Source organism: Hypanus sabinus, chromosome 28 (genome assembly GCF_030144855.1).
Source record: "Hypanus sabinus isolate sHypSab1 chromosome 28, sHypSab1.hap1, whole genome shotgun sequence".
In the NCBI taxonomy this organism is placed as follows: Eukaryota; Metazoa; Chordata; class Chondrichthyes; order Myliobatiformes; family Dasyatidae; genus Hypanus; species Hypanus sabinus.
Window position 1 is genome coordinate 45,225,657 of NC_082733.1, and position 22,716 is coordinate 45,248,372.

The window sequence follows — 22,716 nt, forward strand, 5'->3', positions numbered from 1 at the left end:
AGAGGGAACTAGATGTTTATGATCTTGAGGGATTTTGGCAGTGCATATGCAGAAGATGCATTTTGTTTCCGGAGAATCTGCAATGAGGGATCAATATTCTGCACATTTAAAAAAGACAAGGTGAATCACTTCTTCTCAAAGGGTCTTTACAACATTGTACCTCGAAGAGTGGTGATAAATTGGTTTACTGCTGCCATGGTTGGTGCTTCTATTACCCCCCTCCTTGAGATGCGAGAATTCAGAGTTCAGTTCTGGTGTCATCGGTAAGGAGTCTATGTTCTCCCTGTGACCGTGTGGGTTTCCTCTGGGTGTCCTGGTTTCCTCCCACAGTCCAAAGACATACTGGTTAGTAAGTTAATTGTAAATTGTCCTGTGGTTAAGTTCAGGTTAATTAGCAGTTGACAGCATTTGCTGCTGGAAGGGTCGTTCCTGCTGTAATTCTAATGAATAAAATGATTGTCACAGGAACCGAGACAGAGTGGAAAAATATCTTTTTATGAATGAATGAATTGAATTGACTCTGTTTCTTACATCCTTCACATACATAAGGAGTAAAAATCTTTATTTTCGTCTCCATCTAAATGTGCAATCATGGTAATTTATAATAATTTATAATAAATAGAACAGTGAATGTAACATAGAAATATGCTGAAATCAATGTGAGTTAATCAGTCTGATGGCCTGGTGGAAGAAGCTGTCCCGGAGCTTGTTGGTCCTGGCTTTAATGCTGCGGTACCGTTTCCCGAATGGTAGCAGCTGGAATAGACTGTGGTTGGGGTGATTTGGGACCCCATTGATCCTTCAGGCCCTTTTTACGCACCTGTCCTTGTAAATGGTCTGAATCATGGGAAGTTCACAACTACAGATGTGCTGGGCTGTCCACACCACTATCTGCAGGGTCCTGTGATTGAGGGAAGTACAGCTCCCATGTCAGGCAGTGATGCAGCCAGTCAGGATGCTCTCGATTGCACCCCTGTAGAAAGTTCTTAGGATCTGGGGGCCCATACCAAACTTTCTCAACCATCTGAGGTGAAAGAGGCACTGTTTCACTCTTTCACCACACAGCTGTTGTGTACAGATTAAGTGAGGACCACAGTGATGTGGATGCTGAGGAACTTAAAGCTGTCCTCCCTCTCGAACCCAGATCCATTGATGTCAATGGGGGTTAGCCATCTCCATTCCTCCTGTAATCCACAACCAGCTCCTTTGTTTTTGTGACACTGAGGGAGAGGTTGTTTCCTTGACACCACTGTGTCAGGGTGATGACTTCTTCCCTGTGGGCCACCTTGTTATTGTTTGAGATTAGGCCAATCAATGTAGTGTTGATGGCAAAATTAATTAGCAGATGAGAGTTGTGGGTGGCGACACAGTCATGGGTATACAGGGAGTAAGGGAGGGGACTCAGTACACAGCCCTGAGGGGGTCCTGTGTTGACAGTCAGAGGGGTGGAGGTGAGGGATGCTGCTGGCAATCTGACAGGAAGTCCAGGATCCAGCTGCACAAGGCAGTGTCAAGGCCGAGATCTCTGAGCTTCTTGTCACGCCTGGATGGAATTATCCACACGTTTTATTTAATCACAGACCGTTTTACTGACTGTCCATACAGCTGAGATCTCATTGGCTGGGCAGGAGATTGATGATTATGTCAGCCAGCTCAGCTGAGATCTCATTGGCTGAGCAGGAGACCAATGACCATGGTGGCCAGCTCAGCTGAGATCTCATTGGCTGGGCAGTTTTAAAGAGTTTTCTTTGCTCAATTGTGTCATTGTCATTCACTGGGCTGCTGGAGTAGCCACTGAAAATGATCGTAGACTCACTTCGATCCCATGCTGGAACTGTCTCAGCCTGTCTCACTGGAGCAGATGAACCTTCTCACAGATACTCGTGACTGTAGCACCCTCTGACTTTGAACAGAGTGTGGAGACGAGACGGCGTACAGGAGTGGGATAGGCGGGCTGGTCGAGTGGTGCTCTCAATGCCAGCAAAATCCCAAGGAATTAATGGTGGTCTTCAAGAAGGGAACGTCAGGAGAACACACAATCTTTGTGGGGTCAGTGGTAGAAAGGGTGAGCAGCTTCGAATTCCCGATGGTCCACATCGTTGAGCATCTATCCTGGGCCCAACACACTGAGGCAATCACAAAGAGGACTCACCAACAGCTATACTGCATTTTGTACAGATGGAGAGCATTCTAACTGGTTTCATTGCCAGTTATAGAGGGGTCACAAAGAGGGCTCAGCAGCCACTAAATTCCATTAGGAGTTTGAGACTTGGTACGTCACCAGAGACTCTCGTAAAATCCTACGGATGTACCATGGAGAGCATTCTAACTGGCTGTGTCACCATCTGGTACAGAGGGGCCACTGTACAGGATCGGGAAAAGCTGTAGAAAGTTGTAAACTCAGGCAGCTCCAACATGGGCACTGGCCTCCCCAGAATTGAGAACATCTTTAAAAGGCGATGCCACAAAAAGTCTGCATCCCCATTACCAAGGACATGGCCTCTTCTCATTGCTACCATCAGGGAGGAGATACAGGAGCCTGAAGGCACACAGTCAATGATTCAGGAATAGCTTCTTCCTGTCTGCCAGCTTAATGGATGGACATTAAACCCGTGAACACTATCTCACTATTCATCTTTAGCATTACTTAACTTTAAACTTATTTGCAACCGACAGTAGTTTTCTGTCTTGACGGTACAGCTGTCGCTAAAGACAGATTGTATGGTGTGTGTGAGGGAGCACGAAGCTGATTGGGATCTGCTGTCCTTCCTTTACATGCTACTAGTACGAAATGTTGCACGTCAGCCCTCCAATGAGTGCCCCGGATGTTCTGCGCAACAGCAGTCTGGCTGACTCTGCTGGCTGGCTCGATGTTGACAAAGACAACCTCCAGCACAAGGAGTACCCAAATGTGTTTGGTATCGGGGACTGCACCAACCTGCCCACGTCCAAGACCGCTGCAGCTGTGGGTAAGTAGGTACTGGGGCCAGTGGTGGGCACAGCCCGTCCCGTAGAGAAATCTTTAGTCCGTGTGTTATGGAAAACAGCGCTGACATTCCTGGTCAGGAGCTTAAGCTGAGTAGAGGCGAGGAGTCAGTCAGTGGTGGGCGCTGAGTACAGACGAGGGGTCGGTCAGTGGTGGGCACTGAGTACAGGCGAGGAGTCGGTCAGTGGTGGGCGCTGAGTACAGGCGAGGAGTCGGTCAGTGGTGGGCGCTGAGTACAGACGAGGGGTCGGTCAGTGGTGGGCGCTGAGTACAGACGAGGAGTCGGTCAGTGGTGGGCGCTAAGTACAGGCTAGGAGTCGGTCAGTGGTGGGCGCTGAGTACAGACGAGGGGTCGGTCAGTGGTGGGCGCTGAGTACAGACGAGGAGTCGGTCAGTGGTGGGCGCTAAGTACAGGCTAGGAGTCGGTCAGTGGTGGGCGCTGAGTACTGGCGAGGAGTCGGTCAGTGGTGGGCGCTGAGTACAGACGAGGAGTCGGTCAGTGGTGGGCGCTAAGTACAGGCTAGGAGTTGGTCGGTGGTGGGCGCTGAGTGCAGGCGAGGAGTCGGTCAGTGGTGGGCGCTGAGTACAGGCGAGGAGTCGGTCAGTGGTGGGCGCTGAGTAGAGACGAGGAGTCGGTCAGTGGTGGGCGCTGAGTACAGGCGAGGGGTCGGTCAGTGATGGGTGCTGAGTACTGACGAGGAGTCGGTCAGTGGTGGGCGCTGAGTACAAGTGAGGAGTCGGTCAGTGGTGGGCGCTGAGTACAAGCGAGGAGTCGGTCAGTGATGGGCGCTGAGTAGAGACGAGGAGTCGGTCAGTGGTGGGCGCTGAGTACAAGTGAGGAGTCGGTCAGTGATGGGCGCTGAGTAGAGACGAGGAGTCGGTCAGTGATGGGCGCTGAGTAGAGACGAGGAGTCGGTCAGTGGTGGGCGCTGAGTACAGGCGAGGAGTCGGTCAGTGGTGGGCGCTGAGTAGAGACGAGGGGTCGGTCAGTGATGGGCGCTGAGTAGAGACGAGGAGTCGGTCAGTGGTGGGCGCTGAGTAGAGACGAGGAGTCGGTCAGTGGTGGGCGCTGAGTACAGCCATGGAGTCGGTCAGTGGTGGGCGCTAAGTACAGGCGGGGAGTCGGTCAGTGGTGGGCGCTGAGTACAAGCGAGGAGTCGGTCAGTGGTGGGCGCTGAGTACAGGCGAGGAGTCGGTCAGTGGTGGGCGCTGAGTACAGACGTGGAGTCGGTCAGTGGTGGGCGCTGAGTACAGGCGAGGAGTCGGTCAGTGGTGGGCGCTGAGTACAGGCGAGGAGTCGGTCAGTGGTGGGCGCTGAGTACAGGCGAGGAGTCGGTCAGTGGTGGGCGCTGAGTACAGGCGAGGAGTCGGTCAGTGGTGGGCGCTGAGTACAGGCGAGGAGTCGGTCAGTGGTGGGCGCTGAGTAGAGGCGAGGAGTCGGTCAGTGGTGGGCGCTGAGAACAGGCGTGGAGTCGGTCAGAGGTGGGCGCTGAGTACAGGCGAGGAGTCGGTCAGAGGTGGGCGCTGAGTACTGGCGAGGAGTCGGTCAGTGGTGGGCGCTGAGTACAGGCGAGGAGTCGGTCAGTGGTGGGCGCTGAGTACAGGCGAGGAGTCGGTCAGTGGTGGGCGCTGAGTACAGGCGAGGAGTCGGTCAGTGGTGGGCGCTGAGTACAGGCGAGGAGTCGGTCAGTGGTGGGCGCTGAGTACAGACGAGGGGTCGGTCAGTGGTGGGCGCTGAGTACAGGCGAGGAGTCGGTCAGTGGTGGGCGCTGAGTACAGGCGAGGAGTCGGTCAGTGGTGGGCGCTGAGTACAGGCGAGGAGTCGGTCAGTGGTGGGCGCTGAGTACAGGCGAGGAGTCGGTCAGTGGTGGGCGCTGAGTACAGGCGAGGAGTCGGTCAGTGGTGGGCGCTGAGTACAGGCGAGGAGTCGGTCAGTGGTGGGCGCTGAGTACAGACGTGGAGTCGGTCAGTGGTGGGCGCTGAGTACAGACGAGGAGTCGGTCAGTGGTGGGCGCTGAGTACAGACGAGGAGTCGGTCAGTGGTGGGCGCTGAGTACAGGCGAGGAGTCGGTCAGTGGTGGGCGCTGAGTACAGGCGAGGAGTCGGTCAGTGGTGGGCGCTGAGTACGCTGAGTACAGGCGAGGAGTCGGTCAGTGGTGGGCGCTGAGTACAGACGAGGAGTCGGTCAGTGGTGGGCGCTGAGTACAGGCGAGGAGTCGGTCAGTGGTGGGCGCTGAGTACAGGCGAGGAGTCGGTCAGTGGTGGGCGCTGAGTACAGGCGAGGAGTCGGTCAGTGGTGGGCGCTGAGTACAGGCGAGGAGTCGGTCAGTGGTGGGCGCTGAGTACAGACGAGGGGTCGGTCAGTGGTGGGCGCTGAGTACAGGCGAGGGGTCGGTCAGTGGTGGGCGCTGAGTACAGGCGAGGGGTCGGTCAGTGGTGGGCGCTGAGTACAGACGAGGAGTCGGTCAGTGGTGGGCGCTGAGTACAGACGAGGGGTCGGTCAGTGGTGGGCGCTGAGTACAGGCGAGGAGTCGGTCAGTGGTGGGCGCTGAGTACAGACGTGGAGTCGGTCAGTGGTGGGCGCTGAGTGCAGACGTGGAGTCGGTCAGTGGTGGGCGCTGAGTACAGGCGAGGAGTCGGTCAGTGGTGGGCGCTGAGTACAGCCGTGGAGTCGGTCAGTGGTGGGCGCTGAGTGCAGACGTGGAGTCAGTCAGTGGTGTGCGCTGAGTACAGGCGAGGAGTCGGTCAGTGGTGGGCGCTGAGTACAGACGAGGAGTCGGTCAGTGGTGGGCGCTGAGTACAGGCGAGGAGTCGGTCAGTGGTGGGCGCTGAGTACAGACGAGGAGTCGGTCAGTGGTGGGCGCTGAGTACAGACGTGGAGTCGGTCAGTGGTGGGCGCTGAGTACAGACGAGGAGTCGGTCAGTGGTGGGCGCTGAGTACAGGCGAGGAGTCGGTCAGTGGTGGGCGCTGAGTACAGGCGAGGAGTCGGTCAGTGGTGGGCGCTGAGTACAGGCGAGGAGTCGGTCAGTGGTGGGCGCTGAGTACAGGCGAGGAGTCGGTCAGTGGTGGGCGCTGAGTACAGGCGAGGAGTCGGTCAGTGGTGGGCGCTGAGTACAGACGAGGGGTCGGTCAGTGGTGGGCGCTGAGTACAGACGAGGGGTCGGTCAGTGGTGGGCGCTGAGTACAGGCGAGGAGTCGGTCAGTGGTGGGCGCTGAGTGCAGACGTGGAGTCGGTCAGTGGTGTGCGCTGAGTACAGGCGAGGAGTCGGTCAGTGGTGGGCGCTGAGTACAGACGTGGAGTCGGTCAGTGGTGGGCGCTGAGTACAGACGTGGAGTCGGTCAGTGGTGGGCGCTGAGTACAGGCAGGGAGGGAGGGAATCTGTGAGTCAGGATGTGGGTGTGAGGCTGAGTGTGAATTGTGGAGGGAGTTTGAGTGGGTAATGATGGTGTGTATGAGTTGAGGAAGGGAGTGTTTATGAGTCTGAGTGTATGTGAGCAGGAGTGATTGGAGGATGGGAGAGTGTGTGGGTGTGAGGCTGTGTGTGTGTTTGTGAGTGGGTGGAGTTGAGGAGTTGTAAGTGTGAGTGGGTGTGAGTTGAGGAGGAGGAGGAGTGTGTGTGGGTATGGGTATGTGTGAGTGGATGTGAGCTGGAGTGATTGGACGATGGGAGAGTGTGTGGGTGTGAGGCTGTGTGTGTGTTTGTGAGTGGGTGGAGTTGAGGAGGGGGTTGACTGGGTTTCTCCACTGCGCACCAGTCGATTCCCTGGTTTCTGGACGATGTAACAGCTCTCCTTGTCCCTCAGCCGCCCAGTCTGTGGTCCTCAGTGCCACCATCGCCAGGGTGATGAAGAACCAGAAACCAAAGAGCAAGGTACAACTTATTTCGTGTGAAATGTTAAATCTGGTCTGCTCACCACAGACGATGACTGACTGACTGACTGAATATTTCCAGCACTGCTGGTTTTTGTTTCACATTTCCAGCATCTGCTGGTTCAATTCTGCCTCTCGGTGACATCTGGAGGTTCACAGGTTGGGTGGGAGGGGGTACTGCACTCGCTTACTCAGCTTTGTGGCTCTTGCCCACCATGCACATTGTCTGATGTGCTGGAACGTTCTGTACCAGCCTATTTGTGAGTGCGATGAGAGTCAGGAGGTTTGGAATCTTCTGGAAGGAAGTACTGTGCATCACTGTCCGTAACCAGACACAGGGAGGGGAGGGGAGGGGATACCCGTTCATCAGGGAGGGGAGGGGAGAGGGGAGGGTATACTCAGTCAAGGGGAGAGAGGGTACGAACCCCTTTCAGGCAGCGGAGGGAATTGAACCTGCGTCATTGCTGCTGTGATCTTTCTCAGGTGCGGAGGGTGGGTCTCGACCGGTTCTTCTGGAGCCCTGTGACCTCAGAGGATGGCTGAGTGTGGGTGCGGTCAGACGGGTCTGGAAGACCCAGCCCAGGGTACAGGGTACAGAGTGCCATCTGGGCATCACACTCCCTGAGAATGTCTCGCTCAGACGCAGGGGTTATTCCTGCTGTGGGGGGTATATTTCACCATAAGTTCTGTCCTTGTGGGCTGTGGGATCATGCTGTTCCCCACCTGATGGGACATCTCAGACTGATGTGGGCTTGGTGTAATGGCTTTGCTGTCTGGTGTGTGTGCAGTACGACGGCTACACGTCCTGCCCATTGGTGACTAGCTACAACAAGTGTGTACTGGCAGAGTTTGATTACGATGGGCAGCCACTCGAGACCTTCCCGTTCGACCAAGGCAAGGAGCGCAGGACCATGTTCCACATGAAGGCTGACATCATGCCCCCTCTCTACTGGCACGCTCTCCTCAAGTAAGTATCTTCCTCTCTGCTTCCCGGTTCCTGTCAGGCTGGAGTGGGGGCATTACGTTCCTGTGGGGAGGTTGCATGTGGAGAGTTGTCTTCTGTTTGGTTAACCTGCTGCTGGTCAGGCTGCTGAGGGGATTTGCCGGGACGCAAGTGGCTGGGTTACGAAGAGAGGATGGGCAGAATTCCTCGGAGCGCAGGGTGACCCTACGGAGGCCCACTAAACCACAAGGGCGTTAATGGGGGCGTATGCACAGTTTTTGCCAGAATTGGCAATTCTGGAACTGGAGGGCATAGGTTAGGGTGAGAGGGAAAAGATTTAATAGGAAACTAAGAGACAGTTTTTCACTTGGAGAATGGGCAGGATATGGAATGAGCTGCCAGAGGAAGTGGTTGAGGCAGGTACATTCACAACTTTTAAAAGACACTTGGACCGGTACGTGGGTAGGAAAGGGTTAGCGGTATACAGACCAACTGTGGGACAGTGGGACCGGTGTAGATGGGAACCTTGGTCAGTACAGAGAGGTTGGGCTGAAGGGCCTCTGTGTGAGGGGAGGGAGGGATGGGCTGTAAGAGCAGCCATGGCAGTGGTCATGATTGACTTTGCAAAATCTCGAGCAGTTAGACATGGCGGAGAGGGAGAGATGCTTCTCTACAGTGCTGCCCAGTCCTGACAGTGTGTGTGTGAAGTGTATAATCGATGGACAGTGACCTGTACGCAGGGGCAGGACAAACTCTAACATCATTCTTTCTACTTTTCTCCAGGGGATGGTGGGGCGGGCCAGCACCGCTCAGAAAGCTGCTGCACCTTGGCTTCAAGTAGCCAGACATAGTGAAGACCAACACTGAAACATCGATTTGTCTCACCTTCTGATATTGACATTAGCAACAATCCAGAAGTGTTACTGGAAGCTACTGTACCTCTGGCGTTACTGCAAAGATCATGTATACTCTCAGCGGAGGAACGAATACCCAACCCGTTTGCCTTCACTGACCACCCATGTCTTCCATGCCACTGCCCAGACTGGGCCTAGGGAAATGAGGCTTCCATCATGGCTGAGAAACTGCCTCCCCCCCTCCCCAATCCTAGTACCAGCTCCCGTGAGGCTTGGAACTGTCTCCCACATTCCCAGAACCAACTCCTGTCACGGGTCAGAACCCGATTCCCCCATTCCCAGTACCAACTCCCGTAACTGGTCAGAACCCATCTCCCACATTCCCAGTACCAACTCCCGTGAGGTTCGAACTGTCTCCCCCATTCCCAGTACCAACTCCCGTCACAGGTCAGAACCCAACTCCCCCATTCCCAGTACCAACTCCCGTGAGGTTCAAACTGTCTCCCACATTCCCAGTACCAAATCCCGTAATGGGTCAGAATCCGTCTCCCACATTTCCAGCACCAGCTCCCATGAGGTTCGAACTGTCTCCCACATTCCCAGTACCAACTCCCGTGAGGTTCAAACTGTCTCTCACATTCCCAGTACCAAATCCCGTAATGGGTCAGAATCCGTCTCCCACATTTCCAGCACCAGCTCCCATGAGGTTCGAACTGTCTCCCACATTCCCAGTACCAGCTCCCATGAGGTTCGAACTGTCTCCCACATTTCCAGCACCAGCTCCCATGAGGTTCGAACTGTCTCCCCCATTCCCAGTACCAACTCCCGTCAGGCTTGGAACTGTCTCTCCGATTCCCAGTACCAACTCCCATGAGGCTTGGAACTGTTTCCCACATTCCCAGTACCAACTCCCGTCATAGATCAGAACCCGTCTCCCCCATTCCCAGTACCGACTCCCGTCACAGGTCAAAACCCATCTCCCACATTCCCAGTACCAACTCCCGTGAGTTTCGAACGGTCTCCCCCATTCCCAGTACCAACTCCCGTCAGGCTCAGAACACGTCTCCCACATTCCCAGTACCAGCTCCCATGAGGCTTGGAACTGTCTCCCACATTCCCAGTACCAGCTCCCATGAGGCTTGGAACTGTCTCCCCAATCCCAGTACCAGCTCCCGTAACAGGTCAGAACCCATCTCCCCCATTCCCAGTACCAACTCCCGTCACAGGTCAGAACCCGTTTCCCCCATTCCCAGTACCAATTCCCGTCACAGGTCAGAACCCGTCTCCCCCATTCCCAGTACCAACCCGTCACAGGTCAGAACCCGTCTCCCCCATTCCCAGTACCAACTCCCGTCAGGCTCGGAACCCGTCTCCCCCATTCCCAGTACCAACTCCCGTAACAGGTCAGAACCCGTCTCCCCCATTCCCAGTACCAACTCCCGTCACAGGTCAGAACCCGTCTCCCCCATTCCCAGTACCAACTCCCGTAACAGGTCAGAACCCGTCTCCCCCATTCCCAGTAACAACTCCCGTCACAGGACAGAACCCGTCTCCCCCATTCCCAGTACCAACTCCCGTCACAGGTCAGAACCCGTCTCCCCCATTCCCAGTACCAGCTCCCGTGAGGTTCGAACTGTCTCCCCCATTCCCAGTACCAACTCCCGTCACAGGTCAGAACCCGTCTCCCCCATTCCCAGTACCAGCTCCCGACAGGCTTGGAACACATCTCCCCCATTACCAATACAGACTCCAGTCACAGGTCAGCCCGTCTCCCCCATTCCCAGTACCAACTCCCGTCACAGGTCAGAACCCGTCTCCCACATTTCCAGTACCAACTCCCTTGAGGTTCGAACTGTCTCCCGCATTCCCAGTACCAACTCCCGTCACGGGTCAGAATCTGTCTCCCACATTCCCAGTACCAACTCCCAACAGGCTTGGAACTGTCTCCCCCATTCCCAGTACTAACTCCAGTGAGGCTCGGAACCCGTCTCCCACATTCCCAGTACCAACTCCCGTCATTGGTCAGAATCCTTCTCCCACATTTCCAGTACCAACTCCCGTCATTGGTCAGAATCCTTCTCCCACATTTCCAGTACCAACTCCCGTCATTGGTCAGAATCCTTCTCCCACATTCCCAGTACCAACTCCCGTAATGAGTCAGAATCCGTCTCCCACTTTTCCAGTACCAGCTCCCGTGAGATTCGAACTGTCTCCCCCATTCCCAGTACCAACTCCTGTCATGGGTCAGAATCCATCTCTCCCATTCCCAGTACCAACTCCCGTAATGGGTCAGAATCCGTCTCCCACATTTCCAGTACCAGCTCCCGTGAGGTTTGAACTGTCTCCCCCATTCCCAGTACCAACTCCCGTCATTGGTCAGAATCCATCTCTCCCATTCCCAGTACCAACTCCCGTAATGGGTCAGAATCCGTCTCCCACATTTCCAGTACCAGCTCCCGTGAGGTTTGAACTGTCTCCCCCATTCCCAGTACCAACTCCCGTCAGGCTTGGAACCCATCTCCCACATTCTCAGCACCTATTCCCGTCAGGCTCGGAACACATCTCCCACATTCCCAGTAGCAGCTCCCGTCACAGGTCAGAACCCATCTCCCCCATTCCCAGTACTGACTCCAGTCACGGGTCTGAACCTGTCTCCCCCATTCCCAGTACCAACTCCTGCGAGGTTCGAACTGTCTCCCCCATTCCCAGTACCAACTCCCGTCAGGCTCGGAACCCATATCCCACATTCCCAGAACCAACTCCTGTCACAGGTCAGAACCCATCTCCCACATTCCCAGTACCAACTCCCGACAGGCTTGGAAATATCTCCCCCATTCCCAGTACCAACTCCTGTCACAGGTCAGAACCTGTCTCCCCCATTCCCAGTACTAACTCCCGTCAGGCTCGGAACCCGTCTCCCCCATTCCCAGTACCAACTCCCGTAATGGGTCTGAACCTGTCTCCCCCATTCCCAGTACCAACTCCTGTCATGGGTCAGAATCCATCTCTCCCATTCCCAGTACCAACTCCCGTAATGGGTCAGAATCCGTCTCCCACATTTCCAGTACCAGCTCCCGTGAGGTTTGAACTGTCTCCCCCATTCCCAGTACCAACTCCCGTCATTGGTCAGAATCCATCTCTCCCATTCCCAGTACCAACTCCCGTAATGGGTCAGAATCCGTCTCCCACATTTCCAGTACCAGCTCCCGTGAGGTTTGAACTGTCTCCCCCATTCCCAGTACCAACTCCCGTCAGGCTTGGAACCCATCTCCCACATTCTCAGCACCTATTTCCGTCAGGCTCGGAACACATCTCCCACATTCCCAGTAGCAGCTCCCGTCACAGGTCAGAACCCATCTCCCCCATTCCCAGTACTGACTCCAGTCACGGGTCTGAACCTGTCTCCCCCATTCCCAGTACCAACTCCTGCGAGGTTCGAACTGTCTCCCCCATTCCCAGTACCAACTCACGTCAGGCTCGGAACCCATATCCCACATTCCCAGAACCAACTCCTGTCACAGGTCAGAACCCATCTCCCACATTCCCAGTACCAACTCCCGACAGGCTTGGAAATATCTCCCCCATTCCCAGTACCAACTCCTGTCACAGGTCAGAACCTGTCTCCCCCATTCCCAGTACTAACTCCCGTCAGGCTCGGAACCCGTCTCCCCCATTCCCAGTACCAACTCCCGTAATGGGTCTGAACCTGTCTCCCCCATTCCCAGTACCAACTCCTGTCACAGGTCAGAACCTGTCTCCCCCATTCCCAGTACCAACTCCTGTCACAGGTCAGAACCTGTCTCCCACATTCCCAGTACCAACTCCCGTGAGGTTCGAACTGTCTCCCACATTCCCAGTACCAACTCCCGTAATGGGTCAGAATCCATCTCCCACATTCCCAGCACCAGCTCCCATGAGGTTCGAACTGTCTCCCACATTCCCAGTACCAGCTCCCGTGAGGTTCAAACTGTCTCCCACATTCCCAGTACCAACTCCCGACAGGCTTGGAACCCGACTCCCCTATTCCCGTACCAACTCCCGTCAGGCTTGGAACTGTCTCCCCCATTCCTAGTACCAACTCCCGTGAGGCTTGGAACTGTCTCCCCCATTCCCAGTACCAACTCCCATGAGGCTTGGAACTGTTTCCCCCATTCCCAGTACCGACTCCCGTCACAGGTCAGAACCCATCTCCCACATTCCCAGTACCAACTCCCATGAGGCTTGGAACTGTTTCCCCCATTCCCAGTACCGACTCCCGTCACAGGTCAGAACCCGTCTCCCCCATTCCCAGTACCGACTCCCGTCACAGGTCAAAACCCATCTCCCACATTCCCAGTACCAACTCCCGTCAGGCTCGGAACCCATATCCCACATTCCCAGAACCAACTCCTGTGAGTTTCGAACGGTCTCCCCCATCCCCAGTACCAACTCCCGTCAGGCTCAGAACACGTCTCCCACATTCCCAGTACCAGCTCCCATGAGGCTTGGAACTGTCTCCCACATTCCCAGTACCAGCTCCCATGAGGCTTGGAACTGTCTCCCCAATCCCAGTACCAGCTCCCGTAACAGGTCAGAACCCATCTCCCCCATTCCCAGTACCAACTCCCGTCACAGGTCAGAACCCGTCTCCCCCATTCCCAGTACCAACTCCCGTCACAGGTCAGAACCCGTCTCCCCCATTCCCAGTACCAACTCCCGTAATGGGTCAGAATCCGTCACCCACATTTCCAGTACCAACTCCCGTCACAGGTCAGAACCCGTCTCCCCCATTCCCAGTACCAGCTCCCGTGAGGTTCGAACTGTCTCCCACATTCCCAGTACCAACTCCCGACAGGCTTGGAACACGTCTCCCCCATTACCAATACAGACTCCAGTCACAGGTCAGAGCCCGTCTCCCCCATTCCCAGTACCAACTCCCGTCACAGGTCAGAACCCGTCTCCCACATTTCCAGTACCAACTCCCTTGAGGTTCAAACTGTCTCCCACATTCCCAGTACCAACTCCCGTCACAGGTCAGAACCCGTCTCCCACATTTCCAGTACCAACTCCCTTGAGGTTCGAACTGTCTCCCACATTCCCAGTACCAACTCCCGACAGGCTTGGAACACGTCTCCCCCATTACCAATACAGACTCCAGTCACAGGTCAGAGCCCGTCTCCCAAAATTCCCAGTACCAACTTCCGTCACGGGTCAGAATCTGTCTCCCCCATTCCCAGTACCAACTCCCAACAGGCTTGGAACTGTCTCCCCCATTCCCAATACTAACTCCAGTGAGGCTCGGAACCCGTCTCCCACATTCCCAATACTGACTCCAGTCACAGGTCAGAACCCGTCTCCCCCATTCCCAGTACCAACTCCCGTCATTGGTCAGAATCCTTCTCCCACATTTCCAGTACCAACTCCCGTAATGGGTCAGAATCCGTCTCCCACTTTTCCAGTACCAGCTCCCGTGAGGTTTGAACTGTCTCCCCCATTCCCAGTACCAACTCCCGTCATTGGTCAGAACCCGTCTCCCCCATTCCCAGTACCAACTCCCGTAATGGGTCAGAATCCGTCACCCACATTTCCAGTACCAGCTCCCGTGAGGTTCGAACTGTCTCCCACATTCCCAGTACTGACTCCCGTCAGGCTTTGAACTTTCTCCCCCATTCCCAGTACCAACTCCCATCAGGCTTGGAACCCATCTCCCCCATTCCCAGTACTGACTCCAGTCACGGGTCAGAATCTGTCTCCCCCAATCCCAGTACCAACTCTCGTCACGGGTCAGAACCCGTCTCCCCCATTCCCAGTACCTTGACTGCATCCTCTGACTTTGTTTAAATCCTGCTGTTCCTTCAATAAAGGCCATGAGCTCTGTATGTGTGTGACTGCTGTGTTCTAGGTCTGGACTCTGAACCTGGGGATGTGGATGGTGGGTTTGAATTGGCACAGAATGTTCACATTTAAAGAGCATAGCTCAAGTCATTGACCAGAAGCTGTTTTTCACTCGATATATATGCCAGTGATTTATCTTTAAAAATTCAAGATTTTTATTGCAATTTCCTGTACAGATGTGATCTGATACAGCACAAAAGACACAATAATTAAAATAAAAATAACTGAATGTGTAAAATTACATAAGATAGATGATATACATGGATTGATTGTCTGTCCATAAAGTGACAATAGGCACAGGAGGTCTGGACATAAAGTGACTAACAGGAAAATATAGTCGTGGTGGAGGGTGGGTTAGTGGGTGTAGGTGTTGATCAGCCTCACTGCTTGAGGAAAGGAACTGTTTTTGTGAATCATAGTCCTGGTAGCCTCCTCCCCGATCGGAGTGGGACAAACAATCCATGAGCAGGGTGGGTGCGATCCTTCGTGATGATACTGGTCCTTTTCCAGCACCTTACCGTATGTGTGTCCTTAATAGCGGGTAGGCTGGTGCCAGTATTTAATTGATTTTTCCAGTGATCTGAGCACCTGTCTCTAGCCAAGAGAAGCTGCTGGTGAACTGGCTCCTGCCATCGCTCAGGTGAAGTTGCTCCCACTAATGGAGAGGGATTTCCTGAATTTAACAACATCAAAGGCAAGTTCATTGTCATCTGCACAAGTCCACGGCTGCATGGGGTCAATGAAAAACTTAGTTGCAGCAGCTTCACAGGCCCAGAGCGTCAGGTACACAACGTTCACGTGAAAAGCGTAGAGTTCACATTTTGGGAATACTATCGGGGCTCAGACGTACATCATGAATGGCAAGCTCCTTCAGGTAGATGAGGTAAAGGATACCAGTGTTCAGTCAATAGACAATAGGTGCAGGAGTAAGCCATTTGGCCCTTTGAGCCAGCACCCCCATCATGGCTGATCATCCAGAGTCAGTACCCCGTTCCTGCCTTCTACCCATATCCCTTGACTCCACTACCTTTAAGAGCTCTAACTCTTTCTTGAAAGCATCCAGGGAGTTGGCCTCCACTGCCTTCTGAGGCAGAGCATTCCACAGATCCACAACTCTGTGGGTGAAAATTTTTTTCCTCAACTCCGTTCTAAATGGCCTGTACTCAGTTGTCAGGCCACTGAGTACAGGGGGAATAAACTGCAACTGGTCAGACCTCAAACACAAAGTACACTGCAGATGCTGGGGTCAAAGCAACAACTACAACAAGCTGAGTGAACTCAGCAGGTTGGGCAGCATTTGTGGCAACTGGTCAGACCCCAGCAGCAGCCCTGCTTGCAGTTGTGGTCACCACTCTCTGAAGGAGCTGGAGAGGCTCGGTGGAGTATCAGTGATGTAGAGAGGCTTAGTCTGTTCCCCCCAGAGTGGAGGAAGGGGGTAAAAGGGGATGTGACTGAGGTAAAACAATGGGAGCTACAGATAGGGTAGGCAGGATGAAACATTTTTCTCACAGGAAGACCAAGCCAGTGGACAAATTAAGGTGATGGGGTGTGGAATTTGGAGGGGATCAGACAGGGGCCGTTCTCACTTAGAGATGAAAAAGCAGAGACGCAGACAGGGTCCAGGCACACAGGACAATGGGCCAAGTGATGGAAATGCAGTGCTACTATCTGACGCGAGGTGGCAGCACAGGGCGGCTGCAGCTGCACCTCCCTTTCGCCGGGCGGCGCTGTGTCAGGTAACGATGACGACAAAGTAGCAGAAAGAGGAAGTTTCCCTGTTAACTACTGGGTAATGCGCTTGCGCAGTGACGTGCTGAAGTAGTGATGGCGGTGTTTGTCCCGTTCCTCTTCTTGGTTGCGGTGACCCAGGTACCGGCGTCGGGCTTTCGCCGTCCGCCCTCGTTCTCCCCATCCAGGCGGTGGTATGGCCGAGGCCCGGGCGCTGCTGGAAGTCGAAACCGCAGGCCACCGGGGGTTTCCAGAGCCCGTTTCTGTCTCTTCTGCTCTCGGGTCCCTGAGCACCTCCTCCCTCACCCCCCTCCCCGGGTCCCTGAGCCCTTCCCCGGGTCCCTGAGCCCTTCCCCGGGTCCCTGAGCCCCTCCTCCCACACTCCCCTCCCCGGGTCCCTGAGCCCCTCCTCCCACACTCCCCTCCCCGGGTCCCTGAGCCCCTCCTCCCACACTCCCCTCCCCGGGTCCCTGAGCCCCTCCTCCCCTCCCCGGGTCCCTGACCCCCTCCTCCCTCACTCCCCTCCCCGGGTCCCTGAGCCCCTCCTCCCACACTCCCCTCCCCGGGTCCCTGAGCCCCTCCTCCCACACTCCCCTCCCCGGGTCCCTGAGCCCCTCCTCCCACACTCCCCTCCCCGGGTCCCTGAGCCCCTCCTCCCCTCCCCGGGTCCCTGACCCCCTCCTCCCTCACTCCCCTCCCCGGGTCCCTGAGCCCTTCCCCGGGTCCCTGAGCCCTTCCCCGGGTCCCTGAGCCCCTCCTCCCCTCCCCGGGTCCCTGAGCCCCTCCTCCCACACTCCCCTCCCCGGGTCCCTGAGCCCCTCACTCCCCTCCCCGGGTCCCTGAGCCCCTCCTCCCACACTCCCCTCCCCGGGTCCCTGAGCCCCTCCTCCCTCACTCCCCTCCCCGGGTCCCTGAGCCCCTCCTCCCCTCCCCGGGTCCCTGAGCCCCTCCCCCCCTCCCCGGGTCCCTGACCCCCTCCTCCCTCACTCCCCTCCCCGGGTCCCTGAGCCCCTCCTCCCGCACTCCCCTCCCCGGGTCCCTGAGCCACTCCTCCCGCACTCCCCTCCCCGGGTCCCTGAGCCCTTCCCCGGGTCCCTGAGCCCTTCCCCGGGTCCCTGAGCCCTTCCCCGGGTCCCTGAGCCCCTCCTCCCCTCCCCGGGTCCCTGAGCCCCTCCTCCCACACTCCCCTCCCCGGGTCCCTGAGCCCCTCACTCCCCTCCCCGGGTCCCTGAGCCCCTCCTCCCACACTCCCCTCCCCGGGTCCCTGAGCCCCTCCTCCCTCACTCCCCTCCCCGGGTCCCTGAGCCCCTCCTCCCCTCCCCGGGTCCCTGAGCCCCTCCCCCCCCTCCCCGGGTCCCTGACCCCCTCCTCCCTCACTCCCCTCCCCGGGTCCCTGAGCCCCTCCTCCCGCACTCCCCTCCCCGGGTCCCTGAGCCACTCCTCCCGCACTCCCCTCCCCGGGTCCCTGAGCCCCTCCTCCCGCACTTCCCTCCCCGGGCCCCTGAGCCCCTCCTCCCGCACTCCCCTCCCCCCTCCCCGGGTCCCTGAGCCCCTCCTCCGGCACTCCCCTCCCCGGGTCCCTGAGCCCCTCCTCCCTCACTCCCCTCCCCGGGTCCCTGAGCCCCTCCTCCCACACTCCCCTCCCCGGGTCCCTGAGCCCCTCCTCCCACAATCTCCTCCCCGGGTCCCTGAGCCCCTCCTCCCTCACCCCCCTCCCCGGGTCCCTGAGCCCCTCCCCGGGTCCCTGAGCCCCTCCTCCCTCACACCCCTCCCAGGGTCCCTGAGCCCCTCCTCCGGCACCCCTCCCCGGGTCCCTGAGCCCCTCCTCCCGCACTCCCCTCCCCGGGTCCCTGAGCCCCTCCTCCCGCACTCCCCTCCCCGGGTCCCTGAGCCCCTCCTCCGGCACTCCCCTCCCCGGGTCCCTGAGCCCCTCCTCCTCGGGTCCCTGAGCCCCTCCTCCCTCACTCCCCACCCCGGGTCCCTGAGCACCTCCTCCCACACTCCCCTCCCTGGGTCCCTGAGCCCCTCCTCCCGCACTCCCCTCCCCGGGTCCCTGTGCCCCTCCTCCCCTCCCCGGGTCCCTGTGCCCCTCCTCCCCTCCCCGGGTCCCTGAGCCCCTCCTCCCTCACTCCCCTCCCCGGGTCCCTGAGCCCCTCCTCCCTCACTCCCCTCCCCGGGTCCCTGAGCCCCTCCTCCCGCACTCCCCTCCCCCGGTCCCTGAGCCCCTCCTCCCCGGATTCCTGAATTTTTCCTCTCTCCAGGTCCCTGAACTGCCACCTTTCCCCTCTCCCCCCTCCGCGCCCCCTGAGTTACTAACTAACCCCCTGTCACCAGGTCCTGGACGCCCTCCTGTTAACTTTCCCTTTCCTCCGGTACAGGCGGCGGCCCAGGAGGGGATTCTCCGGGTGAATGTCATGGACAGTGTGCTATCGGCGCAAGAGTTCTGCGTCCTCTTCAACCCTGCCTGGATGCCTTTGCCCAGATCCCTGGACAACGCGGTGAGTGACTATCCTGGGTGTCAGTTCCCTTTCACTTGCCTCTGTTTCTCTTACCGGAACTGTTAAACCCATCGGCCTGTCTGCTCCATGCTGACCACCGCCTCCGTCCTGTTGTCCCCATTCAGGCCCTCTGCTCTGTGGTCTGAAATTTACAATTCACCTGTTTGCAAAGCTTCCTCTGACAGCTCATTCCAGCTCTCGCCTCCCTCCCTCACGTTACCTCTCAGATACCTCACAGATCTATCTGTGCCCTGTGGTTTTGTCACCTGTTCAGTGACAGAGAACGTGCTAACTCCTTACAGAAAGCACTGAGATCGGAATTTGGGTGGCTGACGCTGTAAAGCGTTACATGAACTGCTACGTAACTTGCTGCCCCTGAGAACTGAACTCGTTGATTGCCAAATGCAGTGGCAGTCCCCACTGCACGGAGGCACGGGGTGAGCAGAATGGCTGCCTTGTCACCTACATCGGACAGACGCCAGGCCAGCAACGTGTAAAACATTTCTCAGTGATGCTCTGGAGTCTACCATCTGTACTTTGCTGTGTGTGTGCGTATTACCATAAGACACAGGAGCAGAATTAGGCCATTCAGCCCATCAAGCCTGCTCCACCATTCCTTCATGGCTGATCCCGGTTCCACTCAACCCCATAAACCTGCCTTCCTGTCATATCCTTTGATGCCCTGATCGATGGGGAACTATCAACTATCGCGTTAAATATACCCATCGATCTAGCCTCCACCACAGTCTGTGACAGAGCATTCCACAGATTCACTACTCTGGCTAAAAGAATTTCCTCCTTTACCTCTGTTCTAAAGGGTCGCTCCTCAATTTTGAGGCTGTGCCCTACAGTTCTGGACACCCCCACCATAGGAAACATTCTCTCTACATCCACCTTATCTACTCCTTTCAATATTTGGTAGGTTTCAATGAGATTCTTCTAAATTCCTGTGAGTACAGGCCCAAAGCTGCCAAATGCCACACATTTGCCTAACCCTAACCCTAACCCTGGAATCATCCTCATGAACCTCCTCTGGACTCTCTCCAATGACAACAGATCCTTTCTGAGATATGGGGCCCAAAACTGTTGACAATACTCCAAGTGCAGCCTGACTAGTGTCTTATAAACCCTCAACATTATCTACTTGTTTTTATAGAAACATAGGAAACCTACAGCACAATACAGGCCCTTTGGCCCACAAAGTTGTGCCGAACATGTCCCTACCTGAGAAATTACTAAGCTTACCCATAGCCCTCTATTTTACTAAGCTCTATGTACCTATCCAAAAGTCTCTTAAAAGTCTCTATCGTTTCCGCCTCCACCACCGTTGCCAGCAGTCCATTCCACATACTCACCACTCTGAGTAAAAAAACTTACCCCTGACATCTCCTCTGTACCTACTCAGCACCTTAAACCTGTGTCCTCTTGTGGCAACTATTTCAGCCCTGGGGAAAAGCCTTTGACTATCCGCAAGATCAATGCCTCTCATCATCTTGTACACCTCTATCAGGTCTCCCCTCATCCTCTGTCGCTCCAAGGAGAAAAGGCTGAGTTCACTCAGCCCATTCTCATAAGGCATGCTCCCCAATCCAGGCAACATCCTTGTAAAACTCCTCTGCACCCTTTCTATGGTTTCCACATCCTTCCTGTAGTGAGGCAACCAGAACTGAGCACAGTACTCCAAATGGGGTCTGACCAAGGTCCTATATAGCTGCAACATTACCTCTCGGCTCCTTAATTCAATTCCACGATTGATGAAGACCAATACACCGTATGCCTTCTTAACCACAGAGTCAACCTGTGCAGCTGCTTTGAATGTCCTATGGACTCGGACCCCAAGATCCCTCTGATCCTCCACACTGCCAAGAGTCTTACCATTAATACTATATTCTGCCATCATATTTCACCTACCAAAATGAATCACTTCACATTTATCTGGGTTGAACTCCATCTGCCACTTCTCAGCCCAGTTTTGCATCCTATCAATGTCCTGCTGTAACCTCTGACAGCCCTCCACACTATCCACAACACCTCCAACCTTTGTGTCATCAGCAAACCTGCTAACCCATCCCTCCACTTCCTCATCCAGGTCATTTATAAAAATCACTAAGAGTAAATGGTCCCAGAACAGATCCCTGAGGCACTCCACTGGTGACTGACCTCCATGCAGAATATGACCTGTCTACAACCATTCTTTGCCTTCTGTGGGCAAGCCTGTTCTGGATCCACAAAGCAATGTCCCCTTGGATCCCATGCCTCCTTACTTTCTCAATAAGGCTTGCATGGGGACCTTGTCTTGCAATCTTTTTATATTCTGTGTACCTTGACATGAATGCCAACATTGCACTTGCCGCCTTTACCACAGACTCAGCCTGTGAATAAACATGTGCCTCTGTTTTCAGTGAATGAGATCCTTCCATTATTGATTTGTTTCTGTAGACCATGTACCCGTTACAAAACCTGACCAGCACCACGCTCTGTAACTCAACAGATGTCCCTCCTGAGGGTATAAAGGACAAGCTGGTGGTTGTGATGCGGGGGGACTGTACGTTTGTGAGGAAGGCGAGGATTGCCATGAAAAATCACGCAAAAGCACTTGTGATTGCCTCTACTGATACTTTGGTAAGTCTGAGATTGGTAACTTCATAATGAGCTGTTCATCAACATTCAAAATTGTTTACTGCGTACGTGTAAAGGGGAATGAGATAATTGTTACTTTGCATCTGATGCAGTACAAAAAAACCAAAAGATAAAGAACACAATAACAAAAGAAATATAAATTTGAGATAGCTTGTATACATAGACTGATGGTGCTAGGCACAGGAGTATCTGACGGGGAATGATAAAGTAGTGGTGGGTGGGGGTGTTGATCAGCTTTGCTGCTTGGGGAAAGTAACGTCCGCCCTGACGAACAGTCCATGAGCAGAGTGTGTAGGATCCTTCGTGACGCTGCCGGCCTTTTATGACACTTCCTGGGTACGTGTTCTTGATTATGGGTAGGCTGGTGCTAGTGATGCATTGGTCAGTTTGGACTACCGGTTGTCGAGCCTTTCTGTCTGCTGCAGTACAATTTCCATAATAAGCAGTGAGGCAGCTCATTAGGATGTCTGTCATTTTGGTTTTTTTAAAAATACTGTGGTCTTTCCCTTCAATTTTCTTGCCGTTTAGTGAACAGGACTTAATGTCCTCCGAGCAGCTGGAGGACAGTTTCCATGATGTTAAAGCAGAGTGCAGGGGTACATCCAGACCACAGTTCCAGTTCCATTCTGCATCCTTCATTCCTCATCTGAATCCCCTCGGTGTCACTCAGCTTTGAGACCATGGTGTTAAAGCGCTGCTGCAGAGTGCAGGGGTACATCCAGACCACAGTTCCAGTTCCACTCTGCATCCTTCATTCCTCATCTGAATCCCCTCGGTGTCACTCAGCTTTGAGAATGATCAGAGTACATTTATTATCAAAGTGTGAATACTGTATATGTCTGTGAGATTCATCATCTCTCAGGCAGCCACAAAGCAAAGGTACACAATAAAACCCATCTATGTAAAACTCCCCACAAAACACCCAATGTGCTTAAAAAAAAAACCAAACTGTACAAACAATAAAAAGTAAGCAAATAACATTAACCACAAAATCCCTGAAAGTCAGATAATCTTGCACACAGAAGATTCTGCAGATGCTGGAAATGTAGAGCCACACAAACAGCTGGAGGAACTCAGCAGGTCGAGCAGCATCTACAGAAAAGAGTAAACAGTCGACATTTTGGGCTGAGACCCTTCAGCGGAACTGGAAAGAAAGGGGGAGAAGCCAGAATGAGAAGGTGGGGTGAAAGGAAGGAGTTGCAAACTAGCAAGTGATGGGTGGGGGATAGGGGGATAAGGTGAGAAGCTGGGAAGGGATAGGGAGAAGATATTTGATGAGGGGAGTGGAGTGGACCATAGAAAGGGAAGGAGGTGGGGCACA

General features: G+C 55.1%; 3 protein-coding genes across 7 annotated transcripts in view; 2 read left to right on the forward strand and 1 right to left on the reverse strand.

Annotated features, from left to right (window-relative positions):
• The window catches only part of sqor (sulfide quinone oxidoreductase), a 46,845-nt gene extending 32,334 nt beyond the window's left edge, over positions 1-14,511 (forward strand). For all 3 annotated transcript variants that reach the window (XM_059953108.1, XM_059953110.1, XM_059953109.1), the window contains exons 7-10: positions 2,786-2,969; positions 6,792-6,859; positions 7,647-7,825; positions 8,585-14,511. In XM_059953108.1, the coding sequence (XP_059809091.1) occupies positions 2,786-2,969; positions 6,792-6,859; positions 7,647-7,825; positions 8,585-8,642 (489 nt within the window). In that variant the 3' untranslated portion in view covers positions 8,643-14,511. The remainder of the gene's footprint in view (positions 1-2,785; positions 2,970-6,791; positions 6,860-7,646; positions 7,826-8,584) is intronic.
• LOC132382670 (uncharacterized) lies at positions 10,282-11,932 on the reverse strand. The gene is made up of 2 exons (XM_059953111.1): positions 11,612-11,932; positions 10,282-11,125 (listed from the first exon to the last, which is right to left on the reverse strand). The coding sequence occupies exons 1-2, from the start codon at positions 11,930-11,932 to the stop codon at positions 10,409-10,411; spliced, it is 1,038 nt and encodes a 345-aa protein (XP_059809094.1). The 3' UTR covers positions 10,282-10,408.
• A 1,746-nt stretch (positions 14,512-16,257) lies between the features above and the next one.
• Positions 16,258-22,716, forward strand: part of LOC132382671 (signal peptide peptidase-like 2A) — a 38,687-nt gene continuing 32,228 nt past the window's right edge. For all 3 annotated transcript variants that reach the window (XM_059953113.1, XM_059953112.1, XM_059953114.1), the window contains exons 1-3: positions 16,258-16,398; positions 18,636-18,755; positions 21,195-21,377. In XM_059953113.1, coding sequence (XP_059809096.1) covers positions 16,354-16,398; positions 18,636-18,755; positions 21,195-21,377 — 348 coding nt within the window. In that variant the 5' untranslated portion in view covers positions 16,258-16,353. The remainder of the gene's footprint in view (positions 16,399-18,635; positions 18,756-21,194; positions 21,378-22,716) is intronic.

Excerpts from the sequence above, each read along its gene's own strand:
- LOC132382670 (XM_059953111.1), bottom strand. The coding sequence starts at position 11,932 with ATGTGGGAGATGGGTTCCAAGCCTGACGGGAGTTGGTACTGGGAATGG. Across the intron at positions 11,126-11,611 it reads ACTGGGAATGGGGGAGACAG|TTCAAACCTCACGGGAGCTG; the intron begins GTTCAGACCCAT and ends TGGGGGAGACAG.